The sequence below is a fragment of the Solea senegalensis genome, linkage group LG1 (assembly GCF_019176455.1).
Source record: "Solea senegalensis isolate Sse05_10M linkage group LG1, IFAPA_SoseM_1, whole genome shotgun sequence".
In the NCBI taxonomy this organism is placed as follows: Eukaryota; Metazoa; Chordata; class Actinopteri; order Pleuronectiformes; family Soleidae; genus Solea; species Solea senegalensis.
The window spans coordinates 16752563-16777363 of record NC_058021.1 but is presented as its reverse complement, the minus strand read 5'-3'; the positions used below and the strand labels follow the sequence as shown (position 1 = coordinate 16777363).

Below are 24801 nucleotides of genomic sequence, written 5' to 3'. Positions count from 1 at the left end.
GCTCTGCATCTCAGCAGCTACAACGAGAGTAGTTCTTCTTCTTCTGCGGTTGAATGTTCGCAACCGGATGTGCCCGGACTAGTGCCCGCACCAGGAGGCGCTACGGTGGTGAGAGGAGTGGTGAGGATTTCTGATGACGACATCAAATTAAGGAAGTGCCGATCCGCTTCGCAGAGCCCAGGAAAACAATACAACACTATTTTCTCAGCAGTGGCTGAACTGTTTGTTCTGAAACATTTGGGTTTCATAAACGAGGTAATGACGCAGATACACACACACAAACGCAGTGTTAATTGGAGCTTCCGGTCTATGTCGCCTTTAAACTTCAATTCACTTGAGGGTTTTCTGTCACATGGAGTCGTCATGCATCTGTTTTCTGGCTTGTGCCGTTGGTTGTTTAGTTAACCAAAACAACAAATGGTACAAACAGTAATGAAGTAGTTATCCACTATAAATGACAGATGCTTTCCTTGGGAGTTGGGAGTGAGCTAAACTACAGTGAAAAGACACTAAATGTTGGAATTCAATCAGCAATGAATCAATCTTCAGGAAATCTGCAAATCCAGTTTGCTTCTGATTCAATGATGTTTGGAGAACTGAATGATTGAGTGTGAATCTGCAGGTGTCCATGGATCATTTTACGGTGACTGTGTTTAAGTCACAGATCTGATCTTATTTAGGCCATTGCACAGTAGCACGAGTGTAAAGCGTGACACGGTGTGTTTGTCTTGTCTTTTCTTCAGGTGGCCTCAGAGTCTGAGCACTGCATCATCAAACGTGAACATGAGAAATGCATGGAGAGGATCGTGCTGCACATCCCCAGCGATGACGTCGATTTAGGTAAGAAGAGGATGTATGGTTACACACATGTGTTCTCAAATTATGTAGTGTCAAGTGAAAACCAGTCATTGGGGCTGAACAATTAATTCATTGTTCAAAATATCATTTTAGATTAATTATTGTCTTGATCTACACACATCCTATTCTACACACTGAAGAGAACACCATTGTTTCTCACAGATCTGCAATGATTTGAAAATGTCCATTCCCTCTAATATCGCGAATCACATCGCAATTCCTATCAAAATAATTGCAATTAGGTAATTATTCAAAGCCATTCAGCCCTAGTAGTATTGTTATTTAGTAATGTTGGGACTTGATTATATGTTCATTCCATATCAACATTTTTAAATTCAAACAGATTTTTGTAAATTACTGAATAAATGGATAGACATATGCATTATGTTTAACAACAAAATGACGTTTATTGGTTTAGTTTTTGTCAACTAGTGTCTAGAAAACATCTGTGTCATCTTCTACCACTGAAAGTGTTCTATAGTCGGCTGCAATTCATTTCCACAGTGAGTTTGTTCGCTTGTCAGTAGTGGATTTGCTCGTCTTGGCTCTGAATCGCGTCATCTGGTCTGAGTGTCCGTCGGCCCTTAGCGTTAGCTCTGGCATCTGTGCACCGGAGCTGCCACCGAGTAGTCTTTCTCTCGCCACTGCTGGAAGCGCGGCGTAAGAGCCCTTTACTTAGCTTAAGAAGAGTGGATTTTGTAACCCTTCAATTTCCACACATTTTAAGTGTACTTTTATTCAACTGTGTTGGTTTAAACATTTTTATACCGTTTTACTGCTTCTTGTGAAACACTTTGTGTTTACCTCACTCCATTTTAACTGTTTAGCACTTTAAAACATTGTTAAGAAAAGTTATTGTTATTATCATAATAACAATAATAAGAATAATTATTCTTATTCTTATTATTGTTATTTCATTTTCTCAGTTGATGCCACCACCTGCCATGGCGCCCCTGCTGGGACTGAATTGTTTTCTTCATTGTTTGCTCAGATTGATGTATTGCAGCATTCCTGGAATCAATTAAAAACAGGCTTCTTTCGTTTTAATACTCAGCAGCCTGGTATTCTTCAGCTTATCCAGTCAGTAATGAAAAGGTCACAGGGAGACATGTAAGGATGACATGTTCATATTACAAAAAACACCACCTTGCCGGGCTGATATGCAGAACAGACAGCCATCTAGTGATAAGCCGCTGACAAACCAAATGTCTGCCTGTAATGTCACGCTGAGCTGCGTTCACATTTCTCCCACACGTCCCCCTATCAAAAAAAAAACAAAGGAATCTTTGCCATGTGATTCCTGGAAGCAATTATTTTCTTGGCTATGGCTTGTGGCTTTCATTAGCAACTGCTGCAGGCCTCCTGCTGCTCAAAAGTTGTGCAGCAGACTGCATCTCCCAGACTGCACTGTGACTCACGACTTCACTGAAAGGAAAGAAGCTATTTGAAAAAAAACATGAAGCATAAGAGGGGGGGCACCGTCGAGCGCCTTTGCCAATTCAAAACCCACGCATTTGTCATTTTCCCATCCATTGCCCCCGCATTGTTTACAGAGCAGATGTTTAAAATTAGGTGTGGTCGCCAGAAAGTGACTGATGTGTGATTGCACAACGGAGAGGACCACCACTGAGGTCAGTGGTGCATTAGCTGTTATTTTAGCATAAAAAAGACAAATATATGATTTCACAAATAGTCCATACTTTGCAATAATTGAGACCATATCGCATGGTGGTGTCTCTGGCAATTCCCACACACACAGATGGTCAATATTTACATATTTCTTCTGCAGAAATGCATTCTCGTACCTGACAATCTGCCGCAGTGCAAATTCTTCTTCTTTTTTAATTGAATGGGTGATCACACGCTGATTGATTGATTAAATGTTAATGCCCCAAATATGCGAATAAGACCCAAGGCATAAGTGTGTGGAGAAAAAAAACAAAATGTTAACATATTAAAGAGATCTCTTTTCAATTTATTTAGATATCTAAATAGTGTTATGTTATTTGTTTTCATTTGGGAGTTGAAGATTGTTCACTTAGCGCACATTTGCACGTCTGTTCTAAGTTTAAAGTACCTAGTACCTAATTCAAGTTCAGTATCACCACACTTAGTTCTTCACTTTGAATATGAAATTTCCCTCTAAGTTTAAAAAAGCAAATAAAACTATACTAAATAATACAATTTATAGTGTTACATTGGTATCAATGATAGCCAATAGTGGGCTTGGCTGATGATGATGAGTTAAAAGAAAAACCGAGTAAAACCTTTGCTTTTGGTGCAGTGACCTTTTCTCTGCCTATCTCTGAATTATAGTGAAAGTGAATCTGTAAAAATGTACTAAATTTAAACCGTGTGTTTTGTTGTTTTTTTTAAAACAGAAGCATCAGTGTGTGAGATAACGTGTTTAAAGCTGTTAGGTCAGCTCATTTTTCATCCTAAAGGTCGGGCCTTGAAGTTTCCCTGCAGACTACATGTGCTCTTTGAATATGTTTGTTGTTGTTTTTACAGAGCCTGATGCTCTATAGTGGCTTTGATTGGAGTGTGTCATTGGTTTTCAGATGAAATTTGCATTGTAGCTGCTTATAGCTGCAAGTGTTGGTCCTCCACATCTGACTTCCCCTCCCGCCTTAAAAATAAAGGATCCAGCCAGTGTTTCTGCTGACAGCAAATCCTTAAAAAAAAGAGAGAGAGATAAGAGGGTTTGCCTGATTTGCAGAAATCCAACATTGAGCTTGAGGAAAAAAAGCAATGTAAGAGAAAAATGAGGACAGGGAAGTGGTAATTAAGAGGTGGTTTAGACAATTTGTCCTTGTTCTGATTCATCAACTTTCATTCCTCGAATCATATTTCATGATTTACTAGTTATATTTTTAATTACAGATTAATCTGTTGCCCAGTATGGAAATTGATACATAATTATTATTATGCACCGAGCTCCATTTGGAAAGTGCAAAATGAATTGTTATTTACAGAATGACCTGCAGTTTTGTACCAATCCAGAAATAAACCATCTTCATCGGACACTTCTCCCGCTGTGATTGAAAATAATTTGATTAAATTGGCACCTGAATGACACTTTCACCTAAATTAAAAGGGACAATAAATTCTCATTTAAAGCAACTATTCAGTTAGTCAATCAGTCGACTGATAGCAAACAACCTTTTAGGCGAAACACAAAACGTGTGTGAGACATGCATATATTATCTATACTGCTTACTCTTTAAGAGTCCCTAACCACTGGTCATTTTAGACTGTCCATTGAACCTTTAGCCAATCTGCATGTGTTTGGTTTGAGGAAGGAAACTGGAAGATCATACAATCTCCACACAGACTCAAACCAAGAACCAGCTTTCATGTGATGATTTGCCAATTTCTTTACTTAGTATTGTCTCTGCCATTTAACATGTTGTCTGAAAGTCATTGTGACATTCACTATTTCACTATTCTTGCGACATTTAATGATCAAGCTATTAAAATGGAAAATAAAATATATTCAGCACATTCGTTTGTGATGAAGATTATAATCATTAACTCCACATTTCTTTAATTGCACTGCTTGTTTCTTGTTTATTCCATTTTTACAAAATTCTAAAATCAACCTGTGTCCGCTGGGAACGGCTCCAGTGACCTGTGACCCTCATGTGGACGATGAAGCAGTAGAAGATTAATGAACGAATCAATGAATCAATGAATTAATTATATTCTCTTATTTTTGGCTTGGTTATTATGTAAGATATCACCTCTCTGTTTATGGAGTCGTTATCCTATGCTGAATATGTGCATTTGTATGAGGGTAATTCAGTGTCTTTGCAGCCCAGTGGAGGTTCAGTACGCTGAATGTGGCCCTGTGTGAGATGAGCAGTGATGCAGACAGAGCGATTTATTAAGTCAGTTACCTCTGTAGCTCAGTGCAGCTCATTTGGCTCCGATTTGCCCTTTAAAAGGTAATTGGCTTTGTGTCCGGCTCACCAGACAGAACCAAAACAGATTAAAGAGCCAAGCAGAAAAGAGAAAGGCCTGAAAACACACACACACAGACACACACACATGTTCAGATACACACACTCAAAATGCACAAAACGCAGTGAATCAGATTTGTATACCTGCCACTGCAGCACTATAAAACCACCCGGGCATAAACAACGTGGTAAAACTAGAAAGATGGTGAGAGGAAGAGGGGAGGTGCTGAGGATAAAGGACATGCAATCAGAAAGAAAGGAAAAATCAAAGCTGTGATCAGCAATGGAAAATAGCGGCGGCGAGAGCTATAGTGACCATGAGTCAGCTAATGATGGAGGCGGATGAACAGAGAGAGATCAAAACAAAAACAAAACAAAGACATCGAGGTGGGTTAAGTGAAATATGCTTTCTGCCTCTTTTGTGATAGCAGGTGGTTGGATTGTACCAGACTTAACTGATGTAATCAAACCTCCATTACTATCAGTTCTGCAGTTATTTGTTATTGTTTGAAAAAAGCTCAGAAATGCTCCCTCACTGTCTCAAACTACACTTCATGTTTAAATTGCTATTTCCTTCTTTTTTTAAAAAAACTGAGTAAAGTGCCTTTAAGTACCTTTTGAAAATGCTATATAGATAAATGTGTTTTCTTTAGTTTAAAGTTTCTTTTTGTTCAGTGTCAGAAAGAAATACTTTTTGGGGATGGCACGATGCCACTTTTTTTGTGTCCGATACCGATTATCTCAAACTCGATACGGATTATATGTCACTTTCGAACCATGAAAGTTGTAAACGACACGTTTGTTCCCATTCACACCATTTCAAAGACATAATTCTCCAACTGTGTCACAAATATTCTTCTCCCATAAAGCAGAAATAAACAGCCCACAACATGACTCAGCTAATATGCTGTTGCTGACTTTTATTTACATTTTTTACAGTCCGTGCATAAAGCATGAGATACAGTACAGTATATAGTATATAGTATAGTATATAGTATATCGTTTTTGGATTGTATCAGATTTGTATCTCATCCAGTAATTTCGACCAGTATCAGACCGATGACTATCGCATCGGCTCATATCGGCTAATATTTTTTGGCAGTTTTATTTATACACATATTCACCTTTTAACCCTTAGAACACAGCTGCCTTTTCCCATTACTATGTTTAAACATACAGTATATACAGAATGTCCATTATAGAGTTTCTTATATTCTTTTTTCCAACACAACCTCGGCAATCTGATGAAAGATTTCAACAGATTTCTTTAAAATCAGATTGAATTTGTGAAATTTGGGAAATCCGTCACAGTTCAAAGTTAAATTGGCTCGTTTTTATGAACAAAATGAAAGGAAAAGTGGTCTAATTTGTGTGACTTCTGCACAATTATTGCTACTTTATGTCACAACTAAAAATGCGATATAAAATGAATCATACATTTGACTCCATAGCACGTGAGAAGATGGAAAAAAACACATATTTTAAAGACTGAATATGTGACCTATAAACACACCCCCCCAGGATGTACATATAAGGAGTTGTGTATTATTCCCATGCCAAATTACCATGGGTTAATGCACATTTTTCATAAACCTGCTGCTTTGTCAATAACTTCTTGAAGATGGCTGCAAACCCCCTACAGTACCAGGTTCTAAGGGTTTATACTGAACTTCATAGGCAGCAGTTTTAATTGAAATGGATTTGGTCTTTCTTTTAATGTTTAATTAATGTTCATTTCAACTGAATTGTAAATAGTAAGTAAATAGTGAACTCTTTTGGTCCAGTCTCCCTCATAAAAGAGACACAAGAGTGAAAAAATTAGTGCACATACTTTAAACAAGTTCAAGCAAATGTGTATATAATAAAATAAGACAATGTAAAAAGGCTGACAGTGCAGATTCACTCATTACTTTATAATGTGCTGAGTCTCCCCTCAGGAATATGAAGCTTCACAGCAAGTTTCACTTCATCCACCCACATCTGTGCTCCTGTGGTTCCCCCATCACTGCTGTTGTTGCAGCGTTTTCAGCGTTTTCTGCTGCAGCAGATGAGGATTAAGTCGTTCCATAAAGAGACAGTACTCTTACTTGGTAGTACTTTATAAAAGGGGTTGACTGGATGGAAACAGGATCGTTTCCCTTCATAACTGCTGCTTTTGTGAATATAATGTAGTTTGCCTTATAAAGGTGCTGATGCTCGTGTTTTGAGAGAAGTGATCACAAAGAAACTACACCCCCACTTCCTGTTAATCTGAGCTCAACGATAAAGAGCAGGATGGGAATTAAAGCAGCTTTTATGTTAGAAGTACTTTGGTTCGTGTGGGTGTCATGTAAATATTAGTTATCGTTGTAAATGAAATGCTATTATCTCTGATTCAATTAGAGCGAATTCAATTTATTTCACTTCTTCTTTTTGATTTAATTAGTGTCGGTATTGTTTCCTCTCGGTCGTAAACGCTAAAGCGGCACACCGTGTGAGGGCTTCACGCTGAATTCATACGTTTCTCTTTCTCAGTGTGTCCATGGATGTGGGACAACCTGACCTGCTGGCAGGCGGCCAGCATTGGCGAGGTGGTGGTGGTCAACTGTCCAGAGCTCTTCCATGACTTCATGAGTCCTGAGGATGGTGAGTGAAATAATGAACGTGTGGCTAACCCTGTTGCCCTGTTGCCAGTTCTCTCCAGGTTTTCTTTCACCCTATATCAGCTGGGATTGGCACCAGCAGCCCTGCAACCCTCATGCAGAGGATAAAGCGGTAGATAATTAATGGATGGATGGATGTTTCAGTGCAGTTGGAGACTGTTTTTGTTTGTCTATGCCGTGCAGAGATGGGCAGGGTCAGTCGTAACTGCACGGAGGAGGGCTGGTCCGAACCCTTCCCTCACTACGTGGACGTCTGCTTCTTCTATGACAACACCACCAAACCCGTACGTCATCTTTAACCTCACATACATACTGTACGTGCATGTCCATATTAACAATCATGCCAGACTCATTTTAAACGCTAAACGCTCTTTCTGCAACCTTTAGGACATGTATTACGCGTCAGTCAAGGCCCTGTACACTGTTGGCTACAGCACGTCTCTGGTGTCTCTGACCACAGCCATGGCCATTCTCTGCAGATTCAGGTGAGTGTTGGAAGTGGTTTGATTTTAGCTCGTTTTATATATAGTTTTTGACCATTTGAGTGGTCGGACTAAAGGGGGTAGAGCAGGTGAGCAATATAAGATATTAATGATGATATTTCGACAGAATTTCAAAGTAGAAGTGCTTATTTTAACATGGAATGGTGTATACTTCACAATAAAAAAACATATTTATGATGCACAAATACAGAAATAAATCAGAAATTTAGTAAATAATGGCATGGATAACTGTAATTAAATAGCCTAAATATATGTGTCAAGTGTAATACATTTAATAATGCGATAATTACAGGCAAATGTTTTATTGTTACGATTGTAAAAACACTACCAAACATATTTAGTATTATAGAGTATTCTATCACCTTGCTGCCTCATCCACACACACACACACTGTGTTTAAGGGAAGAAGATGTTGTGGACCATGTGGGCCACATATAATCTATTGGGGTGCTGCATGTGGCCCGCGGGCCGCCAGTTTGACACCCCTGTCTAAATCGATCCCAACCACAGAGATCATCGCTTATACTCTTTGTGTGAATCCCAAGCCCAGATAAATGGCAGGGTTCGTCAATAATGGAGACCCGGCGTAAAAATCTCAGCTAAACCAAATGCGCATATCATCCTCTGTGGAGACTCCTAGAGAAGGAGAAGCCAAAAGACAATTTTGCTGTCAATATGTTGTGTATTTGCACAATTATAAGGCATCAAGTGTCTTATCAAAATGGTTTCTATACACATTTTTAGTTGGATTGATTGTTGATTTGGTTTATTTGCTGAAATCATTCTAGTTACCCAGAGACTATTAATTTCTGGACAGTTTTATAATATTCCATCACATTATTTCTTTTTGTCTGTGTCTCTGTGAACATTGTGGACACATAAGTGTTATCATATTGACCGGTTGCCATTTTAATTAAATGTTATTCAGGAACAGACGAGAGGTTTAAAAAATGTAGAGATCGTGATTGATTGAGATCGTCAATGACAGAAATAAGCAGGCATGTTGTGTCGAGTGCAAGAATGACTTCTTGAGTTATTCAAAGAAATGCTATTGGCAGACTAATTCACGAAGGGGAAAATAAATTTCATTTCGGGGTGAAAACACACATCAGGGCACAAAAACTGAAGTATTTAAAAGTGTTCCTCTATATCTTAAAGAATGACTATCTTTATTTAAGCTTAATTCTAGTCTTTAAACGTAAAAGTACAGTCTTTAAACGCATATGTCCAGACATACAGTATCGGATCTAGGCTTCGAGACGGTGAAATTCTAGGTGGACTCATAATTACAATCCTGTGACTCACTTTGTCCCACATTCATTTTTAAACTCTGCCTCAGTTCGTGGTGTGAAAACAAGATAGGATTCGATATTCCTCTAATTTAGTTTTTCTTTTCCTTCACTGCAGGAAACTTCACTGCACACGAAACTTCATCCACATGAATCTTTTTGTGTCCTTCATGCTGAGAGCCATCTCGGTCTTCATCAAGGACGGAGTGCTGTACGCACAGGAAGACAGCGACCACTGCTTCGAGCACACAGTCAGTACTGCCGACGCATCGGCATACATGCGCGCTACGCGGTTATTTAAAGGCTCTGTGATTCATGCGCTAAATGCGGTCGATGGTTGCCATCAAAAGAGAAGGTTTGAATGCACTGAATGTCTTCTTTATTCCCCAAGGCTGATTATTCCATTAATTCAAATATGAAGCGCATAATTACAAAAATGACGCCAGTGTTATTCTAAAGTATCCTTACTCGGACAAAATAATTGCTGGCAGGTTCGGGTGATGTTTGTGGAGTAAAAAATGTTTTGAAGATTATTGGCTAATTGCTTCCAGAGATGGTTATTAAATGTTTTTTTTGTTTTTTATCCAGACGCAACAACTGCATGTAGACAGCGGAACGTAGAGTCTGAGAGTCAGGCCTGAGCTGTGTGCACAGTGATGTGTTTGAACCTTTCGAAGGAACTTTGATCAAATGCAAATTTTACATAAAGTAAACACGCAATTAGATGCCTGATACAGTCCCCGATGACAATCGTGGAGCACGCTCTCTGCCACTGTCTGCTTACAACACACTGCTCACTGTTGTTAAGCAGGCATGATAAATAAACCTAATTAGGTACGCTAATAGCTTCAGCAAGGCCAGTGGAAATCTTCTACTAGAGGGCCATTAACATATCAATGGATACTTTGCCCTTTTTTTATTCCCTCTGCTTTACCTCTGTCGCCATGGCAATCAAGGGTCCTTGTACTACATAGGTAGATAGTGCCGGAAATCAGATCATTGCTGTATTAAATTGACCCCACTCCAAGCAGGGACTCGATTTATTACCATGAACTCATCTGATATGAAGGAGGTTTTTTTTTTCTTTGCTGTGAAATTTCAAACTGTTGTTAATATTCAATCATGAAATGATTTAAAATGTGACAGAAGGAAAACTGCAGTGTCAGCTCTAGTGTTGCTGCTGCAGTGACAACAGTCTTTGTTTACACTCTGATTTACTGGATTAAGGACGTTTGTCAGTCTGACATTAATTGCCCTGAGCATGTAAAATAAAGGCAGACCATTAAATGGGGATTTTACAGTGGGAACCTCAGCAAACTGCTCACACATGCTGCAGAGGGTAAAATCCACATGTGAAATTATTTTAACCCTCCCAGTGTCCAGTGTGTAAGAAGGACTAACATCTAATGGTGAGCCTATATACAAAATGCAACAATGCAGAACACACACTCACACTGCTTCATGCTGCTGTAGAAACTAAATTACATATAATTCTTCATATAAATACATATAAATAAATGCACATAAAAGAAAATAAATGCACTTATACAAGGATACTTAATGGTAGTATAGTCAATCAGTAAACCCTTCCAGACCTTGACCTTTAACATTTAACTGTTAAAGATGATGTAAAAATGAAAACTTGCACTTTCACGGGAGGTTATATGCTGTACAATGTGTTGTTCGGGACAAGTGAGATGCTGTTTTTACACTGAAAATCCCTGATAGTGTGTCACAGAGAGCAAGGAGAGAGACGCTGCTACGCTTTGGACAGAATCAGGTTGCAGTAACGTGTTTTTTCTGGCTCAAACTTCACATTATAGACACAGGCTTGTTCTCTTTAAAAACATAAGGCACAAATACAATATAGGTAAGGCAAATTCCTAAAATGTCAAGCTATTCTCATCTTTATTGATTCATTACTGATTGATTCATTACTTTTCTTATTTTCTTATATTCTCGTCAATGACCTCAGTGCAGAGGTGTCCCACTTTCAATCCTCTAAAAGGTCAAAAATCTAGATGCGAGTTCCTCGTCCGTGACGTTGTCGCCTCCCTCTGTGCTTCTCTGTGCAGGTGGCTTGTAAAGCAGTGATGGTTTTCTTCCATTACTGCGTCATGTCCAACTACTTCTGGCTGTTCATTGAAGGACTGTATCTGTTCACCCTGCTGGTGGAGACTTTCTTTCCTGAGAGACGATACTTCTACTGGTACACGATTGTAGGATGGGGTGAGTGGCTGCGTTGCGCTATTTGGGGAGTTTAAAGGAATACTTCACTGATTTGCATTTAGCTTTGTATTACTAGAATAGGGGTAGTATTTTTGAAAAATTCTGCTTCCCAACCTCAGTTTCCCCTGAATTGAGAAATATCTTCATTCTTTTCTTAGTTACGTGGCCACCAGTGACACTTGGTCCTGTTAGCTTAGCTGTTAGCAAAGATGGACGCTGTTTACATTCTGGGAATGAGGTCCCCTACAGGTGGGTCTAAAACTAGCGTTGCAGTTTCAAGCCTTGGACCAAGTTTCACTGGTGGGCACATAACAAAAACAAAAGAATGAAGATATTTCTCGACTCAGCGGAAACTGAGGTTGAGAAGCACAATTTTTCAGAAATACTACCCCTATTCTAGCAATACAAGCTAAATGCAAATTGGTGAAGTACTCCCTTAAACTTCCTTCCATTCCTCGCTAATGTTTATTTTTAACCTTCGGTATTGAATTATCTACTTCCTGTCTTTGACCAAATTAGATTTTAAGACCCGATGGCTAGATAAGGAGGAAGAGAGAGCAAGAGAAAATGCAGTGGCATATGTCATTCAAGTTTTTTATCCCCTTAAGACTATGTTAATGTGAGATAAAGACAAATCGTGTCCCATTGTGAGTTCCCTGCACATCTTTATTGACCAATATATTCTCCCAAGAGAAGAATACAGTATGAGTTGAAGAACATATTTTAGCACATGTTGCCATTTTTTAAAAGCTTAATACGACTAATGAGGACTGCTGCTTTAATAATTGAATTCATGATGTGTTTTCACTTGTGTTTATCACAGGAACTCCCACCATCTGTGTGACTGTCTGGGCAGTTCTGAGGCTCCATTTCCATGACACTGGGTACGTCTACGTCCCAAATATTTCAGCAGCTATGAAAATAAAAGAAAAGAAATCTATAATAAATACTGGAGGTAAATTTCCTAAGTGCTTTAATGGAGTACAATTATTGAGCAAGCAAAGGTGTTGTATCGGACTCTGGATAATTGTGATCGGCATGTCTCGCCGCTTATCTGACTTTTTACCAATCGGTCAATCAATGGTCTCGATAGTGTCGTACTTTACAATTAAAGATAGCACATGGCACAAACATAACATAATGCAAACGGACAAGAACGACGTAAAAAATCATCGAGCTTTAGCGTAATAGTACATTTATTTTTACTTCTTCAGCTGCTGTCAGAGAATAAGAAACATTACATTTGACTTTTGAACATATAAGAGCGGATGTATTTTATACATGCAGCAGACTGTGAAGTCATAATCTTACTGTAGGAGAATAAATCTACGTTGTTGTTGTTGCTGACCCCCTCCGCTCCACTTTCTTCTCTCATTTAATCGTATTCTCCATTTTAAATGCTCCACTCCCCTCTGACCCTTCCTTCCCTTACTCTGCAAATGGCCACTTGATTGATGTACTGCAGGGCGCCATGTGTTGCCAAGTGTAGAGAGAAAGTGAAGTTGAGCATACTGGGTGATTATTGATAGGCTCGTCCCCTCCGCACACACACTTCTCTTCCTGCAGATGCTGGGATACAAATGAGAACACTGCCCTCTGGTGGGTCATCAAAGGACCTGTCGTGGCCTCTATAATGGTATGAGACAGATTTTGATGTTGATTTTGGCTTATGCTTAGCTGTCATGTCACCTGTATAGAATTCATTTATTTAGTTTTCCCTCCTTAGATCAATTTCGTCCTCTTCATTGGAATTATTATCATCCTGGTGCAGAAGCTGCAGTCGCCTGATATAGGAGGGAATGAATCGAGCATTTACCTGTAAGTTACAGTGAAGTCAAAACCGTGTGTGTGTGTATGTGTATACTGGTATTGAAAGAATGTTTACAATAGAAATAAACAAAATAACTGTGGGTTCAGTTTACTGTGAGCAACAATCTCTGAAGGAATATTACTCACCATCTGGTGATATTCTTTATTTTTCTAATCGTCAAACAAATCTCATTAAAAGACCAAAACCAACAATGTCTTTATTTTATGACATTATTTTATAACGCCTGTGACTTCTTGTGCGTTCAAGTTGCAAATATTGGTAAGACATCACCTGTGTCCTACTGTGAATGCTCACTAGAACGCCAAATGTCAAAGTACCTAGTTAAGTCTTTGTAATATTTAGTAGCGCAGCTGTTTTGGGGAAATGAGTATATGAGAGTATTTGTACAGTGTATATGTTGTAAACATTTTACCCTATGAACAGTTTTGGGGGGACTTGATTGAGAGATACAGTAATCACTCACATAGTCTTGGTCACAGATGGTGTAGAGGAGGCCCAGCCAAACGCAGGAAATCACTGAGATGTTGCACTTGAATAACTAGTAAAGTGAAGCACTGATAATAAACCGTGTAGGATTAATCAGAGTCCAAGACCAACTCACAAAGCCTCTTAGTGTCTTAGAGTTTCTATAACATGCATACGTGTAACTTCGTACACATCAACCCCGCAGCATCAGAGGTTAAAAAGGTATTTTTTTAAACCTCTGACTAGACAAGAAAGGTTCCTACCTTTACCACAATGTACAAAAACAACACCATATACAGTATAAAGGGTTTAGGGTTGCCAAATAATCTCTTACTTAAGTTTTATGTATAGGGGTTTGCTATCTATTCCTGGACAATACTTTCATCAATACCATTTTTTTTATTAAATCTAGTGCAGTCAGTTAAACGCGTTATTAACAGCATTAACACAAACCCATTTTAACAGCGTCAATCTTTTATCGCAAGATTAACATTCTTTTTGGCCTAGCAAACTATCTAGCTAGCCCGGAAACAAAACAACGGCGAGTGGATGGCGAGCGCTGTACGCTTCTCAGTCTCCAAGCGGGCTCTCTGTATCCAACACAGCCTGGATAATTTTTTTAATTTTTCAAATTTAGAATTGATAAAAATGTGTGATTAATTGCGATTTATATTAGCTATGGCATTAATGTGATTAATCGCGATGAAATATTTTAATCGTTTGACAGCACTAATTAAATCAGTTTCATCACACAAAATGACACATTATGGTGAACGTATTTAGTTTTCCTCTTCTTGCAGTCGAGCACAGTTTTGGTAACTTTTCTACTATATTTAGATCTTATCAACATACTCTTCCACCTTCTCAAAGCACAACACAGCTCTTCTGCTTTGCGGAACGATCTCTGGTCAAGCAGGTCCAGTTACTTAGAAGCAACTCAGTATGACAGTGAGATCTCAGTCACACAAGTCTGCTGATGTGATTCCTTAGGTAGCCAAATTTGATATCAAATGACACATTTTTGACACTATTTTAAGAACAACCACCACAACCCGTCACTGGAAAACGTCCCCAACTGGCAAACCTTTTGATTTGTTTTCACAAGAGGTAAAAGCTAGCTGTGAAAGATCAATTCTTTTTCATTTATAATGGTACACACTGATAAATCTGCTTGGGCACTGAAAATGAAAACAGCAAAGATTCACTGATGTCAGTGGCTGCGCGAAGAACTAAGTTTCTATAACATCAGATAACTAATAATCAAGCGAAGCACTTTGCGGTAAAAAATAACTTAGCAAACTATGTTAAAAATGTCATGTCTCCCCTCCCAGGTTTGACTCAAGTTTATGATTTCACACTGAAAACAGTTGAGGAAAGCAGTTGAGGTTCAAGATGCAAACTCACTCTTGTCAGGATTTATAGTATGACAAAAACATTTTTTATAAAGCATATTGTTGGTTTTGGGATTTTTTGTCAATAAGAAGAAAATTGAATAACAGCAAACTTTGACACCCTGGACTATTTCCATGTTTATGTCCATTGGAACCTTGGACATTGTCTATAAATGACACGAAAGTGCTATTTTCTAACATGCAGTAATGAATGAACAGGAGAAATAACAGCCATGTTGTCAATTTTATTATCTTTAGTAACTTTCATGTCATGAAACTGAGTCATTTGTAGGCCAGTACCTGTTGTCAGGAAGCTTGAGCCTCATTATGTTGTAGTGTATCCAGACATCACTGCTGCTCCGCTCCCACAGGAGAGTGTTTTTTAAAGGCCCTGCGGATAATGTGATTCTCATCTGTTGCTTGGATGTGCGAGTGCGTGACCGACTGTGAAGGTATGTGTGTGTGTGTGTGTGAGACAGTGTGCGTCTGTGTCCCTAAAGACACTGTCTTTGTTGTACTGTTGTGTTGTCTTTGTGCTGTGTAGCAGCTGTGCTCAGAAATGCTTCAGTGAGCCCACACAGGCTGTTCAGCATTCGTGCAGGATGTCAGAGTTATCCACCATCACACTGTAAGTGTGTGTGTGTGTGTGTGTGTGTGTGTGTGTGTGTGTGTGTGTGTGTGTGTGTGTGTTAGTTCTTGGACGTGTGTCTGTCTGTGTTGACCACACTTGTTAATAATGTGTGTGTGGGTTTCCCTTCAGGAGTATTTTTTAATGTCTGGACAGATGCATTCTCTCTCTCTCTCTCTCTCTCTCTCTCTCTCTCTCCCTCTTGAACATAACTCTTTCCCTCACTCATGATCCTTACAACCACATGTCTATACATTTAATCTTAACCTTAACGTATATTTGGAATTGAACCAAAATTTCCACTAATGTTCACATTAATGGGACTAACTGTCTTTTGTCGTCAGTGGGTGTTTTTATGTTGGCAGGACTAAACAGAAATTTAAGGAGAGAATTGATGAACAAAAATTAGCTTTAAAGGTCTAGTGCAGTGGCGATGAAATGATTTGCTTACCTTCACAAAAATAATTACATTTAATACTTGTCTTTATTTTGAAAAAATATGAACTTCAAAGAGACTCTGCTAGAAATGGACAGTCAACCACGTCTTGTTGGTCCTTTGTGCTTTGTGCACTGTCATGATGGAATAGAAAATGGAAAATTTTAGATATATTTCCTAAATTTTTCTTTTGTGTGTTTTGGCACACAAGTTCCCGCTCCCTGACTTTGACTTGTGAAAGTTTGTGGCCCTTGAAGGTTTTTGGAAAAACTCCCTAAATAAACATGGCTCATTGAAAGTGCTTTGAATTTTGTGCAAGAAAGGAGTTAAGTGGATATTTAGGTAAATGTCTCTCTTGTTTGTTACGACTAGAGCTGCAGCTAACAATTATTCTCATAATCAATTAATCTGTCGATTATTTTCTCGATTAATCGAGTACTCTTTTTGGTCCAAAATGTTGATCAGTGTTTGTCAAACCTGGAATTGATGATGCTCTCAAATGTCTTGTATTGTCCACAAACCAAAATGATTCACTTTTAATGACTTCTTTGTTGTATGGAGCCAAGAAAAAAAGAAAATATTCACTATTCATTATTATATATTCATTCAAATCTTGTTTTAATCATGAAAAAAGCTTCAAACCGATTAATCGAGTATCAAAATAGTTGACGATTAATTTAGCAGTCGATTAATAATCAATGAATTGAGTAACTGTTTCAGCTGTAGTTATGACGCCACCTACTGTTTCTGTTGTTCAGGTTTCTGTAGAGATATGTCAGCACTCCATAAAGCGAGACCCTTTCTGTTTCTTTCTTTCTATTTTAAAGCAATTATACATAAACCCTATTAGATATTATGCACTGGACCTTTAACAGCTGCTCAAATTCCACATTAACAAAACTGCACATGTCAATAATCCTGATTCTCTTCAAGCATTTGGCATGAATAGCATATACTGCACTTTACTCCATTTGTGAGTGCGACAGTCGTGCCTTCCTCACATCCACACGCGACCCTTTTTTGTCCCATGTGTTTTGTGTACAGTTGTGTCATTCATCTGCAGTTCTTCACTATTTGTCACACTTTTCACTCTTGTTTCATGTCTGTGACCATCACTGAATTGCACTGTCCAAAAACACTGTGTCGCACATTTGTGTCTTTTAATTGTAAAGTATCATCTGTTGTGTGTTCTTTGTACATTTTCTGTCTATAATGTGTACATTGTAAAAACTATGACTATACAGTTTTTGGTGGGGTTTTTTAAGGGTCATTTATATATTAATGTGATCAAATCTCATTACAAGATTCAAACCAACATAGGCTAATGGTTACTCTCTATTGCACTGAAACAAAGATAAACTGTTCAAGTGTTTTTTTTTTTTATATTACATTTTCAGGTGTGGATTTGGCAATTGAGTCAGTATTTATAATAGGACAGTGCTTATATTTTTATATCATAATGAATGAGCATATTAGCTTGGAGTTCATTTATTTATTTTTGGACGACGAGCACAGACAAATCTGATATATCAGACTCTGGCTCCACTGATTCTTTTCATGAGATTTTTGTGACATTAAGAACAAAGCAATAAATGAAAATAATCTTTAAACAAAACTGTAAAGGTGTAAATTCAAACATATTTAAAATACACTTGTGCCAGTTGTGCTAGTCTAAACTCTGTGTTCAGAGGACACAAAAGGTCACATCAGTAGGCAGAAACTGTGTCGTGGTTTTACATCAGTGCGTCTGTTCTTGCATCACATCTTCACAACCAGAAAAAGTCGCTCTGATTCATGTTTGACTCTCACCTGCGTCATGTGTCACTTGTATGTGTGCACGCAGGCGTCTGGCTCGCTCCACCCTCCTGCTCATCCCTCTGTTTGGCATTCACTACACTGTGTTTGCCTTCTCACCTGAAGACGTCAGCAAGAGGGAGAGGCTGGTTTTTGAACTGGGACTGGGATCCTTCCAGGTATTCACGCACATATCATGAATAAAAGAATCCTCTGACGATACAGGATGCAATGAGTCGCGATATTTAGTCATTTAAATGACAATTAAATGTCACAATCTACAGCCATGCAGCAATATAAATACATAAGCAATTGTCCTTAGTTTTCACTGGAAGCAATGAACAGATCGACAATAAAGCAATAAAGTAACAATAATTTTTATAATCTGACAAAAGTTTACTTTATTTAGTTTTATATATATATTTTTATATATATATATATACATACATATATACGTATATATAATCATGTTTATGCATTATGCAAATACACTTTGAGGTTTATGTTTCAAACACTTATTCAAATAGCTTTGAGTGTTTTACGTCAGATTTGTGAGCGTTTATTGTTTTCCGCTCCGCAAAAAAATTGGAAACAGTTATTGATTCATTTGGAAGTTTTTATTGTTTTATTTACTGTCCCTTTTTGTCGTATATCAACGCAGCTCGGGAAACGTATTGACACGTTTGTTGCAGCAACAAATGATAAATCTCTCAGGAGTTCCCTGCTGCCGCAATTTAATATGCAAATAGTGACTTTTATCTGTAGCTATGAATTATCTCTGTCGTATTTTAAACAGAAGGGCGTATCTTCAGCTAATTTGACTCTTGTTTTTGTGTGTTCTCCTCTCAGGGTTTTGTAGTAGCCGTCCTCTACTGCTTCCTTAATGGAGAGGTAAGATTTTGTCCCTGTTAATGAACTCACTCATTCACTTTGTCATGTTTTCATCAACGTCGTATTTATATTAAACATTAAACAGCTATAAGACTGTTTGATATAGACGTCTGTAAACATGTGTTTTTGTTGTTACTTTGACTTTGATGCAGAAAACTATTTACATTAACGTGTCATGTTGTGCAGTCAGGATAAATACTCACATTTCATATTCACATTCATATCTCTGTGTTGACTCACATCACAAACAGAAATGTGTAACACACTCTTCATCAGAGTGTTTACGGCCTGCAGCTTCAGTTTTATAATATATTATTTATGGCCCGGGATGAAGTCAAACAGAAAATCGGCCTTAGTCACGTGTCACCCCCATTTAGGTCAGTTGATAAAGTTGCACTTTGACTCCAGATGTGAAAGAAGGACATTTTTTTCACCCCTGCATGTCTTAGATTTGCTTATATTGCCTTTTAAACATTACAATTGTCACAATGAAAATGAAATTATTATAAAACAGTGTATTTGTTTGTAAATTTTACAATTAAAAAAAGGTCTGAAGGGACCATTGACCCCAGAAATCTTCACATCTTCACCTCTGGTTTACAGAAAGAGTTCAACTGAATTGTATAAGCAAGGAGAGAAGTGAAGCCAATTATTTGGGAACCGATCACTGATCAAGGATTTTTGCCAAGCATGACACTAACCATCACATAAATATATTATATATATGATATATTTATGGTGATATTTCACACAGTTTCAAAATAAAAGTGTTTGGTTTCGTATGGAATGAAAAATAGTTTAATCTATTCAAAAGAAATTAGAGAGAAATAATGTTATAGCTTGATATTAAGTGACATTTAATCTAAAAACTTTCTTTGTTCTAAAAGTTATGTTATTTAACCTCATCTGGCACTGGACTTGGACACAGTTTAATTTGGGCCCCCTCTGTAAGTGAGTTTGATGCTGCTGCCCTGCAGTATGGAACCTCCTCACAAGCATTTTCAGACCATTACTAGGTTCATACACTAGATGGCAGTGATGCTGCAGTTAGACATTAGTTCAGGAAACAGTCTCACAATGGCAAAAAATAATCAACTCTGAAACTTTATCCACTTCAGTTCTTCTCATGTGATTTACATGCATTTCCCTGAAGCCTTGCTCATGTTAATCCAAACAAACATCAGCAGAAGATATTATCTGAACACAAATATGTCATCCTACAAAACATTATACAGAAGCAAATAATGGTCCCGCTCCTCTTCAAACTTTTGTGGAGTAGAAAAAGTCACAATTCCTGTTAGAGGCACATTGATACCAATTGGACTTAATGATGATTTCAGTCCAAAATGTTCCCTGCACTAATCTGTAATCTGCTTCATTGCTGCTATCTAGTGTAATAGTAGTGTAATATCTTAAAATGACTGGTACAAGTTAAAATAATTACTTTAGTAAAGGTCTTAAAGTATATGACATTTACTGAATTTATCAAAATTCATTTTCTGATATAAAATGTAATTAAGTTTTAGAAGTAAAAGTAAAAAGTGAGGACTTGAATTGAGCGACGGTGGCTCAGTGGTATAACGATTGTCTTTTAAATGAAAGGTTGTGGTTAGATTACTGGCTCCACTAGTCTATAAATTATGCCCACGTGTCCTTGTGCAAGACATTTACTCACACGTTGCTACAGACGATTTGCCAACTCTTCTTCTTCTGCTTTTTATTTGGTAGTAACGAGGAACAAAAATAGTTAGGGGTAAAAGTATTGGAGTAAAAGTACACAATTTATTTTCGGGAATGTTCTAAAAGTGAATGAAGAGTAAAAGTTGTTTGTTTTTTATTGCTAAATAACAAAATAATGTACAGATATGTGAGGGTTCAGTAAAAGCACTGATCAGTAGGTAGATTCTTACCAAAAATGAAAGGGAACATCACACAGGAAGTTGCTAACAGAAGGACAAACTTACCGATAAACCCACGCAGAGGTGATAATCAGTGTTCCCTACCAAAGTACAGTGGACTGTACCTTTTCATGGAGCCGGCACAGCTTAAAGTACATTAAAAATGACCTTGTGAAGTTTCTCCCTGAAGGTGCAGTCCGAGATCAAGAGGAAATGGCGCAGCTGGACAGTCAACCGATACTTTGCTGTGGACCTGAAGCAGCAGAGGCATCCTTCGTTGGCCAGCAGTGGAGTGAACGGCGGGACTCAGCTGTCCATCCTCAGCAAGAGCAGCTCCCAGATACGCGTGTCCAGCCCGCTGGCAGAGAACGCCAACATCAGCCTCCCAACCTGAGCGTCTGATTGGCTGGAGTCAATTTCAAGGTGCCGTTCCACTAATCCTGACCAACCGAAACAGACCAAAGTGACCCCTCACCTTGTATATTTCGTAGTTGGGCATTTAAGTAATGAAGTGTTACCAAGAGTATTTTCTAAAGATTCATGCTGGCTTTGGATTTACAATTGAACTGCGGTATTTTATTGTTGTGTTTGCCTCTATGTTGAAAAATTCTCAAAAACTCAAATTCTAATCAGATATTAGTAATAATCATTTTCTGCCAGTGTACAAGTACGGTAGACGTAACCCTCTTTATTTATTGATTGATAAATAATATTAATGTAGACTTTGTGCCAAGAAAAACACTACAAGTTGTGGAAAAAAGTAGGGGGGTCACATTTGGCTGTTGGTGTAAAATAAATGTGATTCAAAGTGCCATACATGTTTGCCAGACTGGATCTGATCTCATCACAGTCCAAAGTGAAATATCAACCAAATGTTAGCCTTGCTTGTACAAAATGCTCACAGTCTTAAATGTCTCATCTTCAATTTGAACATTTTTCTACAATCAGCCATAAGTACAAAGTATGTCAAAAGAGATGTTTCAGAAAAAAAAGAAAAGAATTATGATAATAATAACAAAACAGCAACAGCAACTCATGGACTTTGTAAATAGCTCCTTTTTTTCGTGTCGAGATCAAAATTTCTTTCTTCTACATAACACGGTATCGTGATGTCCTTTTCAAACAAAGGGAACTGGAGCCCAAATCTGTAGATTTCATCACATATCCCAAAGACCCAGAGTATCCTGCCAACTCTCCTCCTTACTACTTCTTTATATTAGATAATAATTTAATTATATATACATATATGTATATATAAAAAAATACACTTGCAGTCTGTATGTAAAGGAACAAGGTGCCAAATGAAATTGTGTTGAAATCAGTGTTTTCCAACCTTGAAGACACAGGATAAATGAAATTCTATTTTATTCCTCTGAAACAGTAGATACTTTCACTTCTTCAGGCTCCTAAAAATATTTAAATGAATCGAGTTAATAAGGTTAAATCATTATTTCCTTGAGTTTTCACCTCACGTGGAAAGTGAGTCGTCTTTGTACTGTTTTTCAGGATAACGATACGTTTTCAGTGTGTTTAAAACAAAGTGAAATTCACAGGAAAACTACATATTTTTTTCATAACTATGAACACTTCACGGTGCCATTACGTGGATCTCGTTATCCATAGCTTCTCATAACGCCATGAATTATATTATATGTGCAGTACTTTATTGTAGGCAGTGGAAATCAAACCCTCATCATGCTATTAAAGATGACGTCGTGCCATATTAAACCGCACCTCTATTTTTAATTTTGAGACAAACTGTCTCAGACTCACATTCCAAAGTGCCTAGTTAGTCACAAATAGCTATCACTTTTATTTATAGCAAATTAAAAGTGTCGGTTTAATCGTATTCATTTCCTGAATGTACACAGCAGATGCATTTTTATTGAGGATGCATTAGAGGAAAAAAACCAACAATAACAATAATAATAATTATTATTATAATTTGCTCCATTTATCATTTTTTTACACATGATATGAAATCCTGCTTAGTTTTACTTTATTTTCCCATAAAATGTTTCAATAAATCTACAGGTCCGTCTCTATAAACAGTTTCTAACTCAGAGGCAATGAAGTTCATGCTATAACAGACAACAAAAAACGCTTTAATGTGACAGCTCTTGACAATCGCTGTGACGTCTAGTTTTTTTGGGTTTGTTTGTTTTCTTTTACAAGCTAACAAACAATAACTGCACATGTGTGAAAATGATGAAATATGGTGAAATAGAAGTTCATGTGTGCAGGAGGGTTGTTTTTTCCCCCGCCACCAAGAATGTAGTCACTTTAAACAATGCATTGGTGATATTGCTAAACATATAAGGATGTATATTTATTTTCCATAAGACAGTATTATCTGAGATGATTTAAATGTACAGTACACGTGTTTTTCACTGTGTAATATTTGTGTGGCTCGTGCAATGTCATTGCCATTCACTTTCCCTCCGCGAAAGTGCTATAAGTGTAGTGCCATAAGTGGTGACAGTGGGAGATTTGTGCCACGCGCTCTCGTTTCTGACTTCATGGAAATATCATACTGAACAGAAATCGCTGTCCAAAGCTGAATAGGATGTAATGAAAGGGAAACACATGTATTATTGAAACAAAAAAAGCAAAAAGTGAACATACACACGAGTGGGAGGAAGCAGCTGTTGTAATGTGCGCTCTCAGCTGCGTCTGGACGGAACACTTTGCTGCTGCTTACGTCTTGTATCACCAGCCGTCACTCTGAGTCTGAATCGACTCAGATGGAAACGACCATGTCTCAAAGCTGTTACTGTCTGTGAAAAAAAAGAAGAAGAGTACAGAGTACAACCCCGTATATGACCATGTCTGTGCTGTGCTTTTGCTAACCACAAGGTGTCTGCACAGCGTTAGGATTCCATTTGGTTTCAGTAGCAGCACTGGTTTGCCATTTGTGTGTGTCCTTTTGATTAAAGCAGATGCCACGTGGTTAGTATCCATGTTTGTGATATTTCTCCACACCAATTAAGGTCAAATGTGTTCTTGATTTCTCTTCAAACAAACACTTTCAGAGGAAATTGAAATGTTTCTTGAGAAATGTGTTGAATTTTTTCAACTGTGTTGCGCACAATTTAACAGTACAACTGTAAGCTTTGTGGGTTTTGCATTATGCTTTTACGTGAGTGTCAAACAAGCCAATGACATGGTTTCCTTTTAGCAATTTTTTGGCATTTATGGAAATGATGCTTATTCACATCCTTTGTCTGACTTATGTGAGAGTCTGACTCTGTCGTGTGGTTTCCTCAATATGTGCATTACTTAAATCATAATACAGCTACTAGCTGTTCCTCCATTGATAGTACATATTTAAACAGCTATAACTGTGAAGTGAAGTGAACAAGCATATTTCCCAAACTGCTTTAACGTTTGTTTCTAAATGTGACTAATTGCTGTGGGGCGTATCTCTGTGTATAGATGCCTTTTCTATGGCACTTTTGCCTGTTGAGCCAGTTTATTTATTCCATATTGAGTTCGAGTAAAGGTTTTGATGGCAAAATGAATTTTTGAATGTACCGTTGTTGCTCAGCTGCTCTTAAATGTCGCCTGCTATGACTTTGCCATGGTGTACAAATGATGTCCTTTCTTGACCATATATAATTCACCGTGTTTGTATATTTTTGGCACACGGACACCTCTTGATGAAGACCTGTAATGTTTGTGACTGTGTTTTTGTAGATATTTATGTACCAGTTTTCAGAGTGTGTGTGTGGGTGAGTGAGTGTGTGTGTGAGTGTGTTCAATGGTTGGAGAGATTGTTTTCTGTGCACACGTGTACATCATGATCAGTATTCACGAGGATATACGTAAGTAGGCTAACTTGAATTCCAAAAAAAAATTCCAATTTCATTTGTTTGTTGCACCTGTGGCAGTGTGTCATGTGTTAAGATGGTGTCTAACATTCATGTCTCAATTTGTGTATATTTGAAAACAAAATAAATCTATCTGTGGTAAGTTGTACTTGAT

At 37.8% G+C, this 24801-nt stretch overlaps 1 protein-coding gene across 2 annotated transcripts in view; it reads left to right on the top strand.

The window, feature by feature from the left end:
* Nucleotides 1-24795, top strand: part of LOC122775619 (pituitary adenylate cyclase-activating polypeptide type I receptor-like) — a 32381-nt gene extending 7586 nt beyond the window's left edge. Inside the window, exons 3-15 of one of the 2 annotated variants that reach the window (XM_044035659.1) lie at nucleotides 744-840; nucleotides 7335-7445; nucleotides 7646-7746; nucleotides 7850-7947; nucleotides 9373-9505; nucleotides 11330-11483; nucleotides 12307-12367; nucleotides 13050-13119; nucleotides 13210-13301; nucleotides 15715-15798; nucleotides 18078-18207; nucleotides 18878-18919; nucleotides 21008-24795. In XM_044035659.1, coding sequence (XP_043891594.1) covers nucleotides 744-840; nucleotides 7335-7445; nucleotides 7646-7746; nucleotides 7850-7947; nucleotides 9373-9505; nucleotides 11330-11483; nucleotides 12307-12367; nucleotides 13050-13119; nucleotides 13210-13301; nucleotides 15715-15798; nucleotides 18078-18207; nucleotides 18878-18919; nucleotides 21008-21211 — 1377 coding nt within the window. In that variant the 3' untranslated portion in view covers nucleotides 21212-24795. The remainder of the gene's footprint in view (nucleotides 1-743; nucleotides 841-7334; nucleotides 7446-7645; nucleotides 7747-7849; nucleotides 7948-9372; nucleotides 9506-11329; nucleotides 11484-12306; nucleotides 12368-13049; nucleotides 13120-13209; nucleotides 13302-15714; nucleotides 15799-18077; nucleotides 18208-18877; nucleotides 18920-21007) is intronic. The other variant, XM_044035669.1, reaches the window with a different exon arrangement.
* Nucleotides 24796-24801: the final 6 nt, after the last annotated feature.